This window comes from Capricornis sumatraensis, chromosome 10, assembly GCF_032405125.1.
Source record: "Capricornis sumatraensis isolate serow.1 chromosome 10, serow.2, whole genome shotgun sequence".
NCBI lineage: Eukaryota > Metazoa > Chordata > Mammalia > Artiodactyla > Bovidae > Capricornis > Capricornis sumatraensis.
In genome coordinates, this window is record NC_091078.1 from 9,944,096 (window position 1) to 9,961,034 (window position 16,939).

A 16,939-nucleotide genomic window follows, 5' to 3' on the forward strand; every position below is an offset into this window, starting at 1 on the left:
TCTAACTCCCCGAGGCTGGGTTCCAGAGGCAGCCCATCCTGCGTCCTTCCCAGGGAGGTGAACCCCAACCTGCTTGGGGCTAGTCCCTCTGTCCACCTGCCCCACCCCGCAGGCTACGTTCAGCTTTGCTTCCAGCAGGCAGTCACGTGTAAATAAGCTCCAGAGCCTGAGCCCTGGCTGCTGCCTCCTCTCTGGGCTCATCATGTGTGCTTCGCAAGGTGTCTGACGCCCACTGCCCCAGAGAAAGGGACTCTTAGACTCTGTGAGAAACCTCTGCACATGGTCAACATCTCTGCTTTGGTGGACACTCGTCCCCCCAAAGGCTGGTCAGGCACTCTGGCCACATGGTCCTTTCCTTTTCTCTCTCCTACCGTATCTTACTTCCCTGCCTGCCCTCCCGATGTAGCCACGGGATCTCCCTCGGGAGAGTCGCTCTTGTCCAGGTGGAGGCAGGGCATGAAGCAAGCCCTGAGCATTCTCACCCCTGGCTCCTGGGTATCCCCTGCCACTTCAGGAGAGCTGGGGCTTGTTTTATTTTTTATTTTTTGGCCACGCTCCACAGCATGTGGGATCTCAGTTCCCTGACCAGGGATCAAACCCACGATCCCTGCATTGGAAGCATGAGGTCTTAACGACTGGTCCAGCGGGCAAGTCCTGGAGTTCGTTTTAAATAGCAGCCTCATTTGAACCCACACACTCTCCTGCTCACCAACCACATAGAGGTCAGAGCCCAAGATGATTCACTTTGACCACGCGGTCCCAAATTAGACCCATGAGGCAACAGCAAAGCCAAAGGAGATCTCTGTTCAACCTCTGCAGGACCAGGTCCCTGCAGGGAGGGCTGCCAGATAAAATATAAGATGCTCAACTGCATCTGAACCTCAGATAACCAATGAGTAATAATATTGCATACTTACAGTAAAAAGATTATTTGTTCCTTTGTGCACTGTTGGTGGGATTGTAAACTGGTAAACAGGTCTGGTCACTATGGGAACCAGTATGGTGGCTCCTCAAAAATTTTAAAATAGAACTACCAGATCATCCAGCCATCTCAGTATATATTCAAAGTATATATCTGAGTATATATTCAAAGGAAACGAAAACAGGTTATCAAGAGATATCGGTATTCCCGTGTTCATTGCAGCATTACTCACAATAGCCAATAACCTAAATGTCCATTGATAATAAGATGTGGTGTATACTACCATGAAATATTATTCAGCCATGAGAAAAAGGACATCCTGCCATTTGCAACAATATGGACACACCTTGAGGACATTCTGCTAAGTGAGATAAGTACTATTCACTCAGTTGTGTCCAACTCTTTGTGACCCCAAGGACTGTAGCCTGCCAGGCTCCTCCGTCCACGGGATTTCCCTGGCAAGAATACTGGAGTGGGTTGCATTTCCTTCTTCAGGGGATCTTCCTGACCCAGGGATTGAACCCAGGTCTCCCGCTTTGCAGGCAGACTCTTTACCCTCTGAGCCACCAGGGAAGCCAAGTGAGATAAGTCAGAGACAAATATTGTATGATATCTACATTTTCGTGGCAGAAAATACAATCAGAACACTCCAGACAAGAGAAGAATCATGATCAAAGACACGGAAAGCAGCACTCAGTTCTGTGAACTTGGAGCATCATCCTCTGAGAAGCTGCAGAAGGGAGAATTGATGGAACAAGAGATAAAGAAAGAGGTAAGGCCAGGTAAACAATTAATTCATGATTTTATTAGAATTTTTATGACACACTTTTATATATTGGCATTAAGTTATGTAAGTAACTTCTTAAACAGATGACCTAAATAATGAAATAAAACACCACATAATACTCTTGTCACTGTTTAATGAAAGTAATAGCTGAACCAGTGCTAATTTCTTCATTTTGATGGTTATGTGGAAAAATATCTATGTATAACATATAAATTAAGGTACTAGGGTGATGGAATGTCATGGTTTCAGAAAAAAATTTGTACTGCCCTGCATCTTTTTTATAGGCATGATAGGAAATTTAATTTTGATTCAAAATTTAAACAGGCTCAAGAAGTTATATAACCTGATCAAAACCACATGGATAAAGAGTGGCAGTTCCAAATCACAACTTGAGTATTTCTGACTCCTAAGTCCACCCCCTCCCCCACCAATCACATGGCCCTGACCTCCAGGCTGCCTTCCCCAGGGCCCTTCAAAATCTTCCCAAGAAGACTCTCCCTGTTCTTGTTCCTTCACTCCTAGAACCACACTCCCTCCAAGCCAAGTTGAAGTCCTTAAGCTGGACCTTCTCCCCACTTGCCCCAGCCCAGTGCTGGCCCTGGCTCCCCATCCCATGCCGGCAGAGTCACAGGCATGTGACAGGTGGCAGCAGGGCAGCTGGAAGCACTTAGAGCTCCAGATCAGCTCTGACAGGCCTCCTGCTCCCAGGAGAGGAGTTCCATTAGCTGGGCTCCCACTCTCCCTGCGGATCTCAAGATTTTCAGACCACTCACAGGTAAACATGGCAATCTTTTCCTGTCTTGGCTCTCCATTGTTACCATCCTACGTTAGAGATTCCCTCCTAATTAAGTGGCTTGAAGAGGGAATCTCTTCCATTGTCTTCACAAGTCATTCTACTACTTAAAGATATCACCACTGCAGGTCATTAGACATCACCATGGTCAAGACAGAAAATATGGCTTCCTGCCCTGTCTCCCTACCACTGAGCCTGCCAAGGCAAAGAACTGGGGACCCAGCCAAGGGATCACCTGTGCCAGTGAACCATGTACCCATCAACTCAGCCACAGACCCCAGAAGCAGGAGTTGGGAGGCTCAGTAGTGAGCCATGCCCCTTGACAGACAGTTTGTTCCAGCTCAGTCTGATGATCCCTTGGCTTGAGACATGACCTCTGCATGGTTTAGAGCCACAAGGATGCTTCCAAGACCAAAGAGTCTCTGGAACTGGAATGGCCCCAGTGGACAGCCCTTTATACCACTGATCTGTCTCTCTGCTCCCCTGGGAAAAGAGTCCAGCCCTGGTATGTTCTCTCCCACTGGTGGGCTTTTTGAGGGTAGTGATCCCAGGAGTGTGAACATGTCACTAGCCAGGACCAGGGACCTGAGACCCAGGAGGGAGAAGACTTCCTTTGCCACATGCCTCCTTGTAAGTGCTCTCGTCCTTCACTGCGTGGGAAACTGGATGGATGGAGGGAGAGTGGGTGACCTCCGGCCCATGGGAAATTTCCCTTCTTACTGACCTGGAGTTTCTCGTTAGCAGATTTTCTAAGTGCCTCTCCAGCCTGAGTGCCTGTGAGGAAATGTTGCTGAGTAAACAAGATGGCGGCTTCCTGCCCGGCCCTTCTGGTGTAGAGGCCCTTGTGAAAGGAACCTCTACAGGTTGGAGAGGATGCCTGGGGCCTACATCAGTATAAATGGCACCGTCCATCTGGCCACACTGCTCTGGAGGCAGGGAGCACAGGCTGTGTTCGTGCAGGTGAGCTTAGCCCCATCCTCTGGGTCTTCCCCAGGGCGAACCAGCCCAGCAGGCACAGGCTTCACCACGGGTCAGGTGGAAAGGAGGGTCCTCCTCTGTACTACTGGGAGCTATTCCATAGAGTCCTAACTACGGGTGCAGGATGATGGGCTTGCAGATATCCTCATTCTTTACTGTGCTCCTAGGCCGAGTCCCTTCTCCCCAAGGACTCAGCAGGGCCAGCAGGGTTGGGGCAGGGGGAGAAACAGCCTGCCAAGGAGAAAGGGACACCAGAGCAGGGAGGAGGGGAATCCCTGTTGTTGACCAACTGGGAATGGCCAAGCCATGGGCCCTGGTCATTTCTCCTCATCCTCAGGATCGTGATCCCTCAACTCAAAAGGAGGCCATCTGAGAGTACGAGGGACAGATAGAATGAGTGAGTGAGTGACCACTTCCTTCCTCCCAGCAACCTGGGAGGTACAGGCCAGGATTTCCTCCAGGACAGACGTGTTAGGGGAAGCCAAGAGAGTCCCCTGTGGGTACACAGCGAGGAACAGAGACTCTATTAGAACCCAGATCCTCTGACTCTCCAGAGCTCTTTACAACCCCTCACCTGCCCAGGTACCATACCACCTCCAGCCAAGGGGATGGGGCATGAGACCGTGTTAGGTACCAAATGATGCTGACATTTCCAAGAATAGTTTGGGTCTTTCCAGAGCTCCTGTCAGTACCAACCCAGCCCTCAGGCCCCAGCATGTGCTGAATCTTGACAAAGCAGAGCAAAGGGAAACCCTGATAAATGCTTCAGCGGGGCCACGGCCCTTCCCTTCCACAGGAGGAGCCGCTGGAGCAGGCGCCATGCTGCTGTGCTCTTTGACCCTTACGCTCCTCTGGATGGTGGCTTCTGGCCTCGAGTGCGACACGAAGGAAGTTTGTCTTGGAAGCCCTGGCATTCCTGGCACTCCCGGATCCCATGGCCTGCCAGGAAGAGATGGGAGAGATGGTATCAAAGGAGACCCTGGGCCTCCAGGTACTGAGTGGGAGCTGGGGGACAGTGACCTGATTTCAAGGGGAGCACCTGCCAAGGTGGGTCCAAGGGTCAGCTGGATGGTGGGTATTTCCTGGGACCCTTAGACTGGAACAGCCCTGGACGGTCTATCCTCAGTGCCCATGGAAGGACAGGCAGGTCAGCCTGGCTGAAATGGAGGTCCAGTCACTTAAGCCCCAACTCATTGTGGGTTACAGATACCATGCATCCTCCTCCCCCTCTCTCTGCAGGCCCCATGGGCCCCCCTGGAGGAATGCCAGGCCTCCCTGGGCGTGATGGGATGACTGGAGCCCCTGGCCTCACTGGAGAACGTGGAGAAAAGGGAGAGCCTGGCGAGAGAGGTCCTCCAGGTGAGCTGGATGGGGCCAGTGGGCAGAGGCAACTGGACACCGTGCCCATGTGTTCAGTTACATGAGGAATGATGGGGGTCAGACAAAACTGTGCAAGTTCCCAAAGGGCATCCTGGAGGTGTTTGGGGTGTGGGTCATAAGTGCAGAGTCTGGTGGGAATCGAAAGTTTTCTGTGCATTACAACTGCTGCCAGGAAGATACGGGACATCAGGTGTGGGAAACGGAATAGCGATGGAAGGAGGGGAAGCCCTTCCTGGGGCTGAGGTGTATGGGCTCACATGGACCAAGGAGCAGACAGATGATGAAATTGGGGGCCCTGCTTGCCCAGGGGGCCTCTGGAGCTCTAGGTTTCTTACTATGCCTTATAGCAGCAATGAGGGTACATCAGAGTACGGAAAGAACCACATTTGCTCTTAATGGAGGGTGGGAAAGGGGCCCTGCCCAGGAACTAGAAAACTCCACAGATATGGACAGACAGAGCCATGGAAGGACATGGAAGGAAAGAAGAGCAGGGAAGGGGCAAGCAGGTGCAAGGAGGCACTAAGGGATAAGCGTGTAGGGAAGACGGAAACCCACTCCGGCCTTGTGGACCCTTATGACCAGGGGCCTGGGCGGTGGCTCTAGACAAGGGAAGGGCCGAATTCCAGGCTTGCAGTTGATCTCAGATCTGCTTGGCAGCAAGTGGGCTTGTTGTTGACCTGTTGGTCCTCTCATCTCACCGGGGATCTCTCTACAGGGTTTCCAGCGTATCTAGATGAAGAGTTCCAGGGCACACTCCATGAGATCAGACATCAAGTCCTGCAGTCACAGGGCGGTAAGGGGTCCCCCTTGGGGCTCTATATGGTAGGCGGTCTCCCATTAGTTCTCCTCATCCTCAGAACCAGGCTCCAGAATCTAGAGACTTGATGAACAAGTGTAGATGTGGAAGTCATTTTTTAGATGTTCTTAAACGGCCAGAGGTGAGAGAAATAGACATGAATTAGCTCCCTATGTCCTGGGGAAGCAAGGTCCCTATCGATATTGCTTTCTTTGATTCCCAGGAAATTGCACAGTTTATAACACATAATAATAAGTAATTGCTAAATGGGTGAAGGAATAAACAGAATCATGAGGGCATAGCAGAGAATCCAGAAAGACTGGGGTTGGAAGAAGGAGGGATGACAGAGGCAGGCAAAGATAAAGAGATTGGGGAGAACACAAAGGTGGAGAGCCTGAAGGGAAGGAGGCAAAGAGGTCTGTGGCCTGACCTGGATTCTTCTGCTGTCAGTCCTCATTTTGCAGGGGTCCGTGCTGGCAGTGGGAGAGAAGGTCTTCTCTACCAATGGGCAGTCACTCAATTTTGATGCCATTAAAGAGTTATGTGCCAGAGCAGGTGGACACATCGCTGCCCCAAGGAGTCCAGAGGAGAATGAGGCCATTACCAGCATCGTGAAGAAGCACAACACTTATGCTTACCTGGGGCTGGCTGAAGGCCCCACCGCTGGAGACTTCTATTACCTGGATGGAGCCCCTGTGAATTATACCAACTGGTACCCAGGGGAGCCCAGGGGCCGGGGTAAAGAGAAGTGTGTAGAGATATACACAGATGGTCAGTGGAATGACAAGAACTGCCTGCAGTACCGACTGGCCATCTGTGAGTTCTGAGCAGGCACCAAAGCCACAGGATGGACAGAGTCCTATCTTTCCTTTCAGCCTCCATCCTGGGGATCCACCTGGTCTATGGATCAGGTGCTATAATTCCTTTGTGGCTATCAGAATTGAAGGCACTCTTGATCACTCCACTCCTGGGTGGATCCTAACTCCTCCCCAATGATCACTAATCAGTCTGACTCCCCCAGAACCCCTTCTCAGCATTGCAATCTTGGCAGCCACTCTAACTTTGCCCTTCTGCAAGAGACAGAGGTTTCTTTCCTCCTCTTCTTGTCCAGTTCCTTTATTTATAGATGGCAACAGTAAGGTCCTGAGATGAAGGTTCCCTCCAAAGCACCACACTGGGTGCCTGCTTCCTGGCCCCCTCTACTATGTCTTTGCAGCTCACTGCTTGCCCAGCCTCATCAAGATTTAGCAGTTCTGCTCAAGCACAATGATAGGTGGACTTCTGGGAAATTTCACACATGTGGAGCTAAGGATACATTTGGGTTTATCTATCAACCTGAGATCTGTGGGGAGGCATCTTGTTAGGCTCTCCATGAAGTCAGAGGGTCAGGTGGTGCTCCAGCATGATGGAGGCCAATTTATTCCTAGTGATTGGCAGGTATTATCCACTTCCTTGAGTCTTGGGGTGTCAGCCAGCGCCTCTAAGGAAGATCTCACCCCCACCGTAGACATTACCCAAGTAACTGCCTGCTGATGAACACATTCCCCACCTCTTCAGAACTCAGTGAGGAGTTCACACCACTTGTCACACCACCATTTATTGACCACATACTATATACCAAGCACCTTGACATGCACTTCTAAAACATCTTATATGATTTAATCTTCACACAGTGTCATGGGATGAGCATTATTTTCCCCAATCTTTTATATAACAACACTGAAATTTAGAGAAGTTAAATGTTTTGAGTTTCTTTTTTTAAACATGAAGCAATTGGCAGAGGCTGGTTTCAAACTCATCTACCTGGACCTGAAGCTTGTGCTCATAACCACCCCACCTTCTCATTGAACAGAGATGATTCAAGTGTAATAAATCATGAATGTGTTAACATGAGTTTCCACTGCTTTGGTTTCAAGAAACATTTCTGTATTTTTAGAAGTCAAGTTAACTCTAGCTCTGAACCCCCACTTACCTGAAAAGTGGGAAGTGCAATCTCAGGTTAAATTTTCTTTGTTGGGTGATAGGGGCCACCTGGTTCCATCCTGGAAGCACATTGGGCACCATCATTCTCTCTACCACCCACACATGCAAAAGAATACAACAAAAAGTTACTGCCTACCTTTCATTTTAAGAACCTACCACTCTATGGCCAGGGTGGTGGTGAATCAGAAATTAAACAGATTTTAATGACAAAGCTAGGGGCAATAATCATTTGGAGTATATTTTAAATCAACCCCAGAAAGTTTGCATTCTAAGGAAAAATATATGTAAATAATTATGAGACTGCGTATTAGTTTGAGGAAAAGAGTGAGCTTCAAGGCTTCAAGATTGTACCTATCTATAAGATTATTAAGATTCTTGAATGTGTTATAAAATTTGTGAGTTACATGGATGCCTTTCTTAATGTTGAACAATTCCATCCCTGGAATATACTCAACTTGGTCTAATAGCTCATATTCTCATAGCACTTTCAGTTCAGTTCAGTTCAGTTGCTCAGTCATGTCCGACTCTTTGCGACCCCATGAATCACAGCATGCCAGGCCTCCCTGTCCATCACCAACTCCCGGAGTTCACTCAGACTCACATCTGTCGAGTCAGTGATGCCATCCTGCCATCTCATCCTCTGTCGATCCCTTCTCCTCCTGCCCCCAATCCCTCCCAGCATCAGAGTCTTTTCCATTGAGTCAGATCTTCGCATGAGGTGGCCAAAGTACTGGAGTTTCAGCTTTAGCATCATTCCTTCCAAAGAACACCCAGGGCTAATCTCCTTTAGAATGGACTGGCTGGATCTCCTTACAGTCCAAGGGACTCTCAAGAGTCTTCTCCAACACCACAGTTCAAAAGCATCAATTCTTCGGCTCTCAGCCTTCTTCACAGTCCAACTCTAACGGCTCATATTCTCATAGCACTTACTATGTGCCATATATTATACTTGTACTAACTCATATAATCCTCATTAACCCTAATATGTAGGTGCTATCATTATACCCAGTTTAAAAATGAATCAGTTCAGTCACTCAGTTGTGTCCAACTCTTTGTAACCCTGTGAACTGCAGTACGCCAGGCTTCCTGTCCATCATGAACTCCCGGAGCTCACTCAGACTCACGTCCATCGAGTCGGTGATCCCATCCAACCATCTCATCCTCTGTCATTTCCTTTTCCTCCTGCCTTCAAATCATCCCCAGCACCAGAGTCTTTAAAAATGAATACTGAGGCACATATAGGTTAAAATGATTTTCCAAAGATCATGCAGCCAGTTCATGGCAGAAGTGGGCTGTAAATACAGGAAGTCAGAGTCCAGGGACTGGGCTATTAACCGTTGATGCGCGACTAGATTTTTAATAACTATTTTTTATGTCAAGCTTCCTCGGGGGCTTCCTATTTTCTCTACATCATTTAATTATCCTGATATTAGTGGCTACTAGGGAGATATTCTTCTCACATTTAAAGCTGCTGTTCCCTGAGTGTCTGCTCATGTTCACACAGCCAAGTCAAATACCAAAGGGGTCAGGGTGTTTACTCCACACACTCAGTGGGAGGTGCTACAAAGTACCATAGTAAAGGGCATGGCTATGTATTTCTATGAAAAGAAGACATGAGAAACTAGGAGCAATCATTCAAGCCATTGTGGACCTATCTGCCAAATATATTTGATTTTCCAAAGAACAAGGTTTTTGAAATTTTATTAATAGCTCCATGCTGCTGCTAAGTCACGTCAGTCGTGTGCAACTGTGTGCGACCCCATAGACGGCAGCCACCAGGCTCCCCAGTCCCTGGGATTCTCCAGGCAAGAATACTGGAGTGGGTTGCCATTTCCTTCTCCAATGCACGAGAGTGAAAAGTGAAAGTGAAGTCGCTCAGTTGTGTCCGACTCTTAGTGACCCCATGGACTGCAGCCCACCAGGCTCCTCCGTCCATGGGATTTTCCAGGCAAGAGTACTGGACTGGGGTGCCACCGCCTTCTCTGATATCGTGTCCTAGCTGTATGTAAATCTCTGTTTCAGATTTCCCCCTTTCTGGGAGGTCTGCTCATTTGCTGTAAGGTTTGAGTGTTCTTTGTCCTCTGAGCCTAAGGGCCCTTCAGAGTTATGTCAATGGCATCAGGAAACATGATCCTGGTGTGCTGGTGGGAGGCGGCGATCTTCTCTACAGTGGGCTCCTCTCAGCGCCTGGCAGGCTCCTTGATGACGGGAATCTGGGAGGCTTGCTGAACAGGGCACGGTGACTTGAGTACACAAGGGCCAGTGCTTGAGGAGCCAAATCACCAATCACGAAGTAGAGTCAACGGGAAGTGGCCCCACCCCCCGGGACAAAGCAAACCTCTAGAGTTGCTTTAGTTGTTAGAATAAGTGTTTCAAAGAGCGGGTGTAAGTTTAGGGGAAGGCAGGAATTCAAAGTTGCATCAGGGACTTGAAAAAGGCCATTTGATCAGGCTCTGGAGATAAGAACTGGGTGCTCCTGGAAACCCAGGCGTGGAGGAGCCATGGACTGATCTGGTGTCTGCCCTGCTCAGGGTCTCTGCTTCTCTCCTCGCTCTGCCAATGGATTCTCGCTGTGTGCCCAGCCCTGAGTTACACCCTGGAGACAAGGAAGTGAATCAAAGGCAGCTCCTGCCCTGGAAAAGAGAGCACAGATATCAGCTCTAGGTGGAGGGAAGTCAAGAGAGCCTCTTTGAGGACATGGTGCTGGAGGATTCTTTTGTTTCATAATGTTTATTGAGCACTGATTCTGTTCCAGGCCCTCTTCTAGGTGGGGATGTAAAATCCCTGTTCTGATGAACTTCCTGTTGTAAAGGAGTGGGCTGGTCAATACATACGGCAACCAAAGACATGAGACAATTTTACATAGAGATGGACTAGAAGCAGATAATTAAAGCAGAGAACTCTAATTTTGTGATAGGGCTTTCTCCAGTGATATCACTTAAGCTGAAATCTGAATGACAACAAGTAATTGTGCAAAGATGGAGAGAAGTGTTCTCAGCTAGATCACCTAGCACAAATGCCCATGTTCAACTCCGAATTTGAGTTATTTACAGACACTTCCTCTCCTTGTGCCTAGGCCTGTGATGCACCCAGAGAGGACAGATAAGGGATGTTCTGAATGAGAAGAAAGGGATGAGGTGACTTCATGTTGTAGGTCTTTAACCCCTTCCCTCCTACCCCCAGTAAACTAAATATGGATGAAGGGATGAACTAGGCAGAACAACTGATAGAGAGGTGTGTACTCGTGTGTGTGTGTGTGTCTGTGTGTGCACGAGCATGTGTTTGTTTGGTAGGATGTGTATGCATGTCTCTTCCAGAAATAAATATTGGGAAAGAACTATCCTCTATGAATCTGATTCATGGTCTGAGAATCTGTGATTCTAGATGGTCAGATAGCTGAGTGGTAGAGATGGATGTGTGAGAGGGAGCAGTAGGAGGTGTCTGGGGCGCTGCAGTAGAGAGCTGCCCAGTGCTAAGGTGGAGGACCCACCAGCAGCCTTGGAGAACTGCCCAGGATATGGCAGTTCTAAGGATGGTTGTTCATTAATCTGGGGTTGAAGGCCAGTCCACCACTGTCTCTGCTCACTAGACTAGTTGGGGCTGACGTTGCTGAGGCATCTGCCGAAGGCCCAGGCTGGAGGACCAGCTTCTCGGCCACAGCCTCTGTGCTCTCAGGTGGCCCTAGTAGGTCATTCGTGGAGGACAGAAGTGGAGGCCTGGGCCAAGAGTCTGGCCATTTGACTTGATCCTGGTGAGTTCCAGGCAGGGGCTATGGTGGGGTCATCAGTTTCCCTGAGGGCCTCTGTCTCTCTCTGACCTGGGGCCTTGTGCCCTTCCTGGATCTAGTTGACCATCTGCAAACTAAAGGTAGTCTTTTCAGCCAAATGGAAGGATGGAAGTGGGGTGTATGTGCTAGCAACATGTTTAGCTCTGGCTTTGGTCTGTAGCATAATCAGGGGAGGTAAAGAAAGGAGAAAGGTGAATATCTGATAAAGAAAACTCCATTCCTGGATTTCCCCAGCAGTCCAGGGGTTACCCACCAGTGGTTCCATCTCCGGTCCAGGAGCTAGGATTCCACGTGCTGTGTGGTACAGCCGAAAACGAGATCCATTAATCCCCAAATTCAAAATCCTAAAAAAGAAAGACATTTCCCTTCCAACTCATTGCTTCTCACTGAGTCCTGGAGAAAAGAAAGGGTTGAGAGAGCTGAGAGGCCAGGGGAGGCAAGGACAGAGGCAGTAGTACGAAGCAGCCCCAGGGACACTGGGGTGAGAGGCCAGAGATGATAAGCAGAGGGGGAGGCCCACGGTGGCAGGGCTCTGAAGGCTTTCTGGGAGGGGGCCAGCTCAGGCAAAGACTGGATGGGGATCTGATGGCTGGATGGGGCGCAGAGCCAGAGAGGCATCTGGGAAGCTTGCAGCGAATCCTGCCAGGAGGAGGAACATGAGATCACCCCACCGGGCCCAGAGTGAACAGAAATTTCAGAAGCCTGGGCTCTGGCTGAACAAATGGCCTCTCCGTGGAAAATTCAAATGAAGGGAAGAAGGTAAATCTAAGTCTCAGTTGGCTGGGATCAATGACCAAGAAGCCTCCATTCTCAGGATTAGAATAAGGTTCCATACCTCAGGGCAATCTGGGTCCCTAGTCCCAGCACGTGCCTGTCACAAAACAGAGACTTTATTAAACAAGATGATTGACAGGCTGTTGGGAAACAGCTGTGGTTCTGAGGGTGGTTGGGACCCTGGGGCGTAAAACAGATTTTTATGTGAAATGAGACAATGGATGTTGTAAAAACGGGTGCCATGAAGCAATGGGCCTTGTGGGACCTTGGGTCACCTGCAACAGTTTTGAGTCTAGCTTTAGGGTCCATAGGAGGGGATGGAAGAGGGAAATTTAGGCTATGTAGACCTTCAAGAAAGGGAGTTAAGAGAGCAGCCAAAGCTCATGCCAGCAATGAGCTCTCTTTGCTGGGCCATCAGCTGTTCTAAAAGGAACAGGGCCTGTGTGTCATGTGCAGACCCCATGGGCTCTCATGCTTTAATGCTGCCTAAACTACAAGCCTTGAACTCACAGGGCAAAAGAGCCCCAGGGAAAATGGGCCCCTATTAGGTTACTCTTGCATCTAAATTTGTGTTAGCAAGGAGATTCAACCAGTCCATTCTGAAGAAGATCAGCCCTGGGATTTCTTTGGAGGGAATGATGCTGAAGCTGAAACTCCAGTACTCTGGTCACCTCATGTGAAGAGTTGACTCATTGGAAAAGACTCTGATGCTGGGAGGGATTGGGGGCAGGAGGAGAAGGGGACGACAGAGGATGAGATGGCTGGATGGCATCACGGACTCGATGGACGTGAGTCTGAGTGAACTCCAGGAGTTGGTGATGGACAGGGAGGCCTGGCGTGCTGTGATTCATGAGGTCGCAAAGAGTCGGACATGACTGAGCGACTGAACTGAACTGACCTGAACTGAATTTAACTCTAATAGTTTTCTTATCCTAGCAGTAGTTTTCCTAGTAGCTTAGGAGTAACTTGGAGCCAAGAGTTGTGATATTTCCCTGTGTCAACTGCCCTGAGAACAGGGCCCAACACATCAGTTGTTGTTCAGTAGCTCCAAGAGTTGTGTCCAGCTCTTTGCGACCCCGCAGACTGCACAATGCCAAACTTCTCTGTCATTCACCATCTCCCAGAGCCTGCTCAGACTCACGTCCATTGAGTCAGTGCTGCCATCCAACCATCTCATATTTTGCCACCTTCTTCTCCTCCTGCTTTCACTCTTTCCCAGCATCAGGGTCTTTCCCAGTGAGTTGGTTCTTCACATCAGATGGCCAAATAATTGGAACTTCAGCATCAGTCCTTCCAATAAATATTCAGAGTTGATTTCCTTTAGGATTGACTGTCTTGATCCCATTGAAGTCCAAGGAACTCTCAAGAGTCTTCTCCAGTACTGCAATTTGAAAGCATCAATTCTTCAGTACTCAACCTTCTTTATGGTCCAACTCTCACATCCATACATGACTACTGGGAAAAACATAGCTTTGACCATATGGACCTTTTTAAGCAATGTGATGTCTCGGCTTTTCAATATGCTGTCTAGGTTTGTCGTAACTTTCCTTCCAAGGAGTAAGTGTCTTTCAATTTCATGGTTGCAGTCACTGTCAACAGTGATTTTGGAGCCCAAGAAAATAAAATCGGTCAGTGCTTCTACTTTTTCCCCTTCTATTTGCCATGAAATAATAGGACCAGATGCTATGATCTTAGTTTTTTGAATGTTGAGTTTTAAGCCAGGTTTTCCCACTCTCCCTTTTCACCCTCATCAAGAGGCTTTTTAGTTCCTCTTTGCAGAGGTGGTGGCAAATGTTGGCTAAACAAAATAAGATGAAACTATTTTCCTCAACTCTCTTCATTCTAAGGTACGGATCATGTCCCTGTTTTCATCACTTCCTGTCCTCCTGTGTGTGATGACAGTATCCTTCTCAAATACAAAAGCCGCTGAGGATGCTCAGAAGACCTGTCCAGTGGTGGCCTGTGCCATCCCAGTCACTAACGGCACCCCAGGAAGAGACGGGCGAGATGGACCCAAGGGAGAAAAGGGAGAACCAGGTAGATGACAGGCCAGTCTTCTTAAACCTTTGCCCCAGTAGGAGAGCGTCCTCTCTAAGGGGTCTAGCATAGAGACAGGAGGAGGCATTATGGTGCATGCCTGTGAAAGGGCATTCTCTAAAGATGCTTCTCTGGCCCTCCAGGATCCCTCACTGCCACCCTGGAATTGGTGGTATGTGGTTGTCCTTAGAGAAGGGGTGTCTTGTTTGCTCAGGGAGCTGCCTTAGGACAGGCCATCCCCGGGATGCAGGAGGATCTTTCTTCCTTGAGTCACCACAAGTTGAGTGGCGGTTTCTTGGGGTCAATCAACTATCGTGCTTTCAGAGAAAGAGAATGAGTGACAGCTACTTCTTCATATTTCCTTCATCTTCCAACAGGGCAAGGGCTCAGAGGCTCCCAGGGCCCTCCAGGGAAAATGGGGCCTCCAGGAAATATAGGGAATCCTGGGCTTCCAGGACCCAGGGGCTACAAAGGAGATCGTGGCGCTAGCTCGGGTAAGGAGCCCACCCCAGCATGTAGCAGGGGCTGAGGGGACGCAGGCCCTGGGAACTCCAGGCCAGGTGGGAGGTGCCCCGTCTCCTGCTGCCCCACTGGAAGATGCTCAGCTCTGCTTCCTGACCCAGCACTCTTGTTCCTCTCAGCTCCTCGGGGCCTGAGGGGATTTCCACAGCTGCCTGGGTACAGACTTCCAAAGTCCGCCAGCTGCTCCCTGAGCAGGCCGCTGTAGGCCGTGTGCCCTGGCCTTTCTTTGGCTGCAGCAGTCCAGCGCGTGGCTGCAGGCTGCAAGGATGGAGACGGGTCTTCTCTGCTCTTGCTTTATGCCTGTTGTCACAAGAGTGGCATGAAAAGTGTTGGCCTCATAGAATGCCTGGATAATGGGGGACATCATAGCAACTTAGTTCAGAGTAAAATAAATTCAGTAACAACAGAACCAAAATGATGACCTCTTACTAATATTTATCCACTGGCCTATCAAAATAATAAATGTATTCAAGAGTTTGCCTACAATAAGAAGTTAAAATAAGATTAGGGAAATTTTTCAAAAAGGAGAATAATTTGTTGGGCCTTTCTTATGAATAATTATAATATTTAAGAAATATATGAAGAAAAGGACCCAGAGCTATAGTTTATGGTATTATACTACTACTATTATTAGTATTTCCAGAGTTATATTTTTACAATAGTTACTATGTATACTTGGGAAGGCAGGAATACATTTTATTTTCCTTTTGCTTCTTTTTATGTTTTTATTTTTCTGGAATACTTTTTACTCCACTAATATATACATGTATTTTCAAAATACTCTGCTTTCCAATTTAAGGTCTTCTTCTCAATAAATATCCTCTCTCTATTGCTTTACAGTTGCCGAGGCTAAGCTGGCTAGCTTGGAGGGACAGATAAGGAACCTGCGATCAGAACTGGATCATGTCAAAAAGTGTAGGCTTTTTTTCTGTCGCCAATGTGTTCTGGATTCTTTTATCTCCAGAGAGCTCTAGGTTCAGGGGGAAGAGCGGAAAAGAACTTACATGTATGACCACTTATTATATACCAGGGCTAGGTTGGTTCTCATTTTCTTAATAATATGATTTCATTCAATCCTTTTGCCATCCCTATGTGTGGGTATTACACCCATTTTATTGACAGGTGAGAAAAAACTAGGTCCAGGAAGCATGCAGCATGCAGTTAGGAGGATGGAGGAGGATGGAGTGGAGGTCTGTTGACTCTGGGATCTTTGCTCCTTCCTCAGCACCCATGGGTCTCAGATAGGTATCCATGCCTCTTTCTCACTCTGGTGCCCACACCTGGCAGTGGGGCTCTAGCATGTTTCCCTAGATTCACCAGTACAGGGACAATTTTTCCAGATATTTGTCCTAAGGATGGGCTATCCCAGGAGATCGCTGGCTTGCTGCCGGGGGCTTGCCCTCACTTTCTTACCAGGATCTCACCAGAGGTGGTAAAGAATGGGGCTCAATCCCAGATTCCTAGAGAAGGGCTTTTTCATCTGTCCAGGGCTGGGCTCTAAGCCAAATCAACCCCACCTACCCTTTGTGATTTCAGTGCAAACCTTCTCCTTGGGCAAAAAGTCTGGGAAGAAGCTGTACGTGACCAATGGTGAAAAGATGCCTTTTTCCAGTGTGAAGGCTCTGTGCACTGCACTTGGGGCCACCGTGGCCACACCCAAGAATGCAGAGGAGAACAAAGCCATCCAGGACATGGCCCCCGACATCGCCTTCCTGGGCATCACAGATGAGGTGACCGAAGGGCAGTTTATGTATGTAACTGGAGGAAGGCTAGGCTACAGCAACTGGAAGAAGAATGAGCCCAATAACCATGGCTCAGGGGAGGACTGCGTGCTCCTCTTACCAGACGGGCTCTGGAATGACATCTCCTGTTCTTCCTCCTTCTTGGCCATCTGTGAATTTCCATCCTGAAGAGGCAAGTTCCTCTGCTCCCCCAGTGACTCCCTGCTGAGCTCTCTGCTGCTCTGGAAGAGAATTCTGTGTTTATTTTCCCACATCCAGTGTTGACTCATTCCTTCTTGGGGATGGGAGGAAAGTGAAGGGGTGTATTGGATTGTGGGAGTAGGAAGTGAAAAGAGGCTGACAGTGGGGCATGAGGGTTTCTGGTCCAGTCCATGGCAAAGGACACTGTCTGTCCTGCCTAAGAGCACAGCATTGGGTCAGAGTCAATTACAGAAAAAG

General features: G+C 48.7%; 2 protein-coding genes across 4 annotated transcripts; both read left to right on the plus strand.

Moving 5' to 3' along the window:
• The first annotated feature begins 1,133 nt into the window (after positions 1 to 1,133).
• Positions 1,134 to 7,478, plus strand: LOC138087169 (pulmonary surfactant-associated protein A). Of its 2 annotated transcripts, XM_068982118.1 has the most exons (6): positions 1,134 to 1,694; positions 3,247 to 3,462; positions 4,277 to 4,471; positions 4,720 to 4,839; positions 5,576 to 5,653; positions 6,107 to 7,478. In XM_068982118.1, the coding sequence occupies exons 3-6, from the start codon at positions 4,300 to 4,302 to the stop codon at positions 6,481 to 6,483; spliced, it is 747 nt and encodes a 248-aa protein (XP_068838219.1). In that variant the 5' UTR covers positions 1,134 to 1,694; positions 3,247 to 3,462; positions 4,277 to 4,299; the 3' UTR covers positions 6,484 to 7,478. The 2 variants fall into 2 exon arrangements, with proteins under 2 accessions (XP_068838219.1, XP_068838220.1); XM_068982119.1 differs by lacking the exons at positions 1,134 to 1,694; positions 3,247 to 3,462 and having other exon boundaries at positions 4,300 to 4,384; positions 4,780 to 4,839.
• A 3,761-nt stretch (positions 7,479 to 11,239) lies between these two features.
• Positions 11,240 to 16,737, plus strand: LOC138087439 (mannose-binding protein A-like). Of its 2 annotated transcripts, XM_068982549.1 has the most exons (5): positions 11,240 to 11,390; positions 14,048 to 14,237; positions 14,615 to 14,731; positions 15,600 to 15,674; positions 16,296 to 16,737. In XM_068982549.1, exons 2-5 carry the CDS (start codon positions 14,057 to 14,059, stop codon positions 16,667 to 16,669), a joined length of 747 nt encoding a protein of 248 aa, XP_068838650.1. In that variant the 5' UTR covers positions 11,240 to 11,390; positions 14,048 to 14,056; the 3' UTR covers positions 16,670 to 16,737. The 2 variants fall into 2 exon arrangements, with proteins under 2 accessions (XP_068838650.1, XP_068838651.1); XM_068982550.1 differs by lacking the exon at positions 15,600 to 15,674.
• Positions 16,738 to 16,939: the final 202 nt, after the last annotated feature.

What these genes read in the sequence shown, in the direction of transcription:
- LOC138087169 (XM_068982118.1), top strand. Translation starts at nt 4,300, where the DNA reads ATGCTGCTGTGCTCTTTGACCCTTACGCTCCTCTGGATGGTGGCTTCT. An exon ending in AGGAGACCCTGGGCCTCCAG is followed by an intron (nt 4,472 to 4,719) that starts GTACTGAGTGGG and finishes CTCTCTCTGCAG; the next exon opens with GCCCCATGGGCCCCCCTGGA. An exon ending in TGGCGAGAGAGGTCCTCCAG is followed by an intron (nt 4,840 to 5,575) that starts GTGAGCTGGATG and finishes ATCTCTCTACAG; the next exon opens with GGTTTCCAGCGTATCTAGAT.
- LOC138087439 (XM_068982549.1), top strand. Translation starts at nt 14,057, where the DNA reads ATGTCCCTGTTTTCATCACTTCCTGTCCTCCTGTGTGTGATGACAGTA. An exon ending in GGGAGAAAAGGGAGAACCAG is followed by an intron (nt 14,238 to 14,614) that starts GTAGATGACAGG and finishes ATCTTCCAACAG; the next exon opens with GGCAAGGGCTCAGAGGCTCC. An exon ending in AGATCGTGGCGCTAGCTCGG is followed by an intron (nt 14,732 to 15,599) that starts GTAAGGAGCCCA and finishes ATTGCTTTACAG; the next exon opens with TTGCCGAGGCTAAGCTGGCT.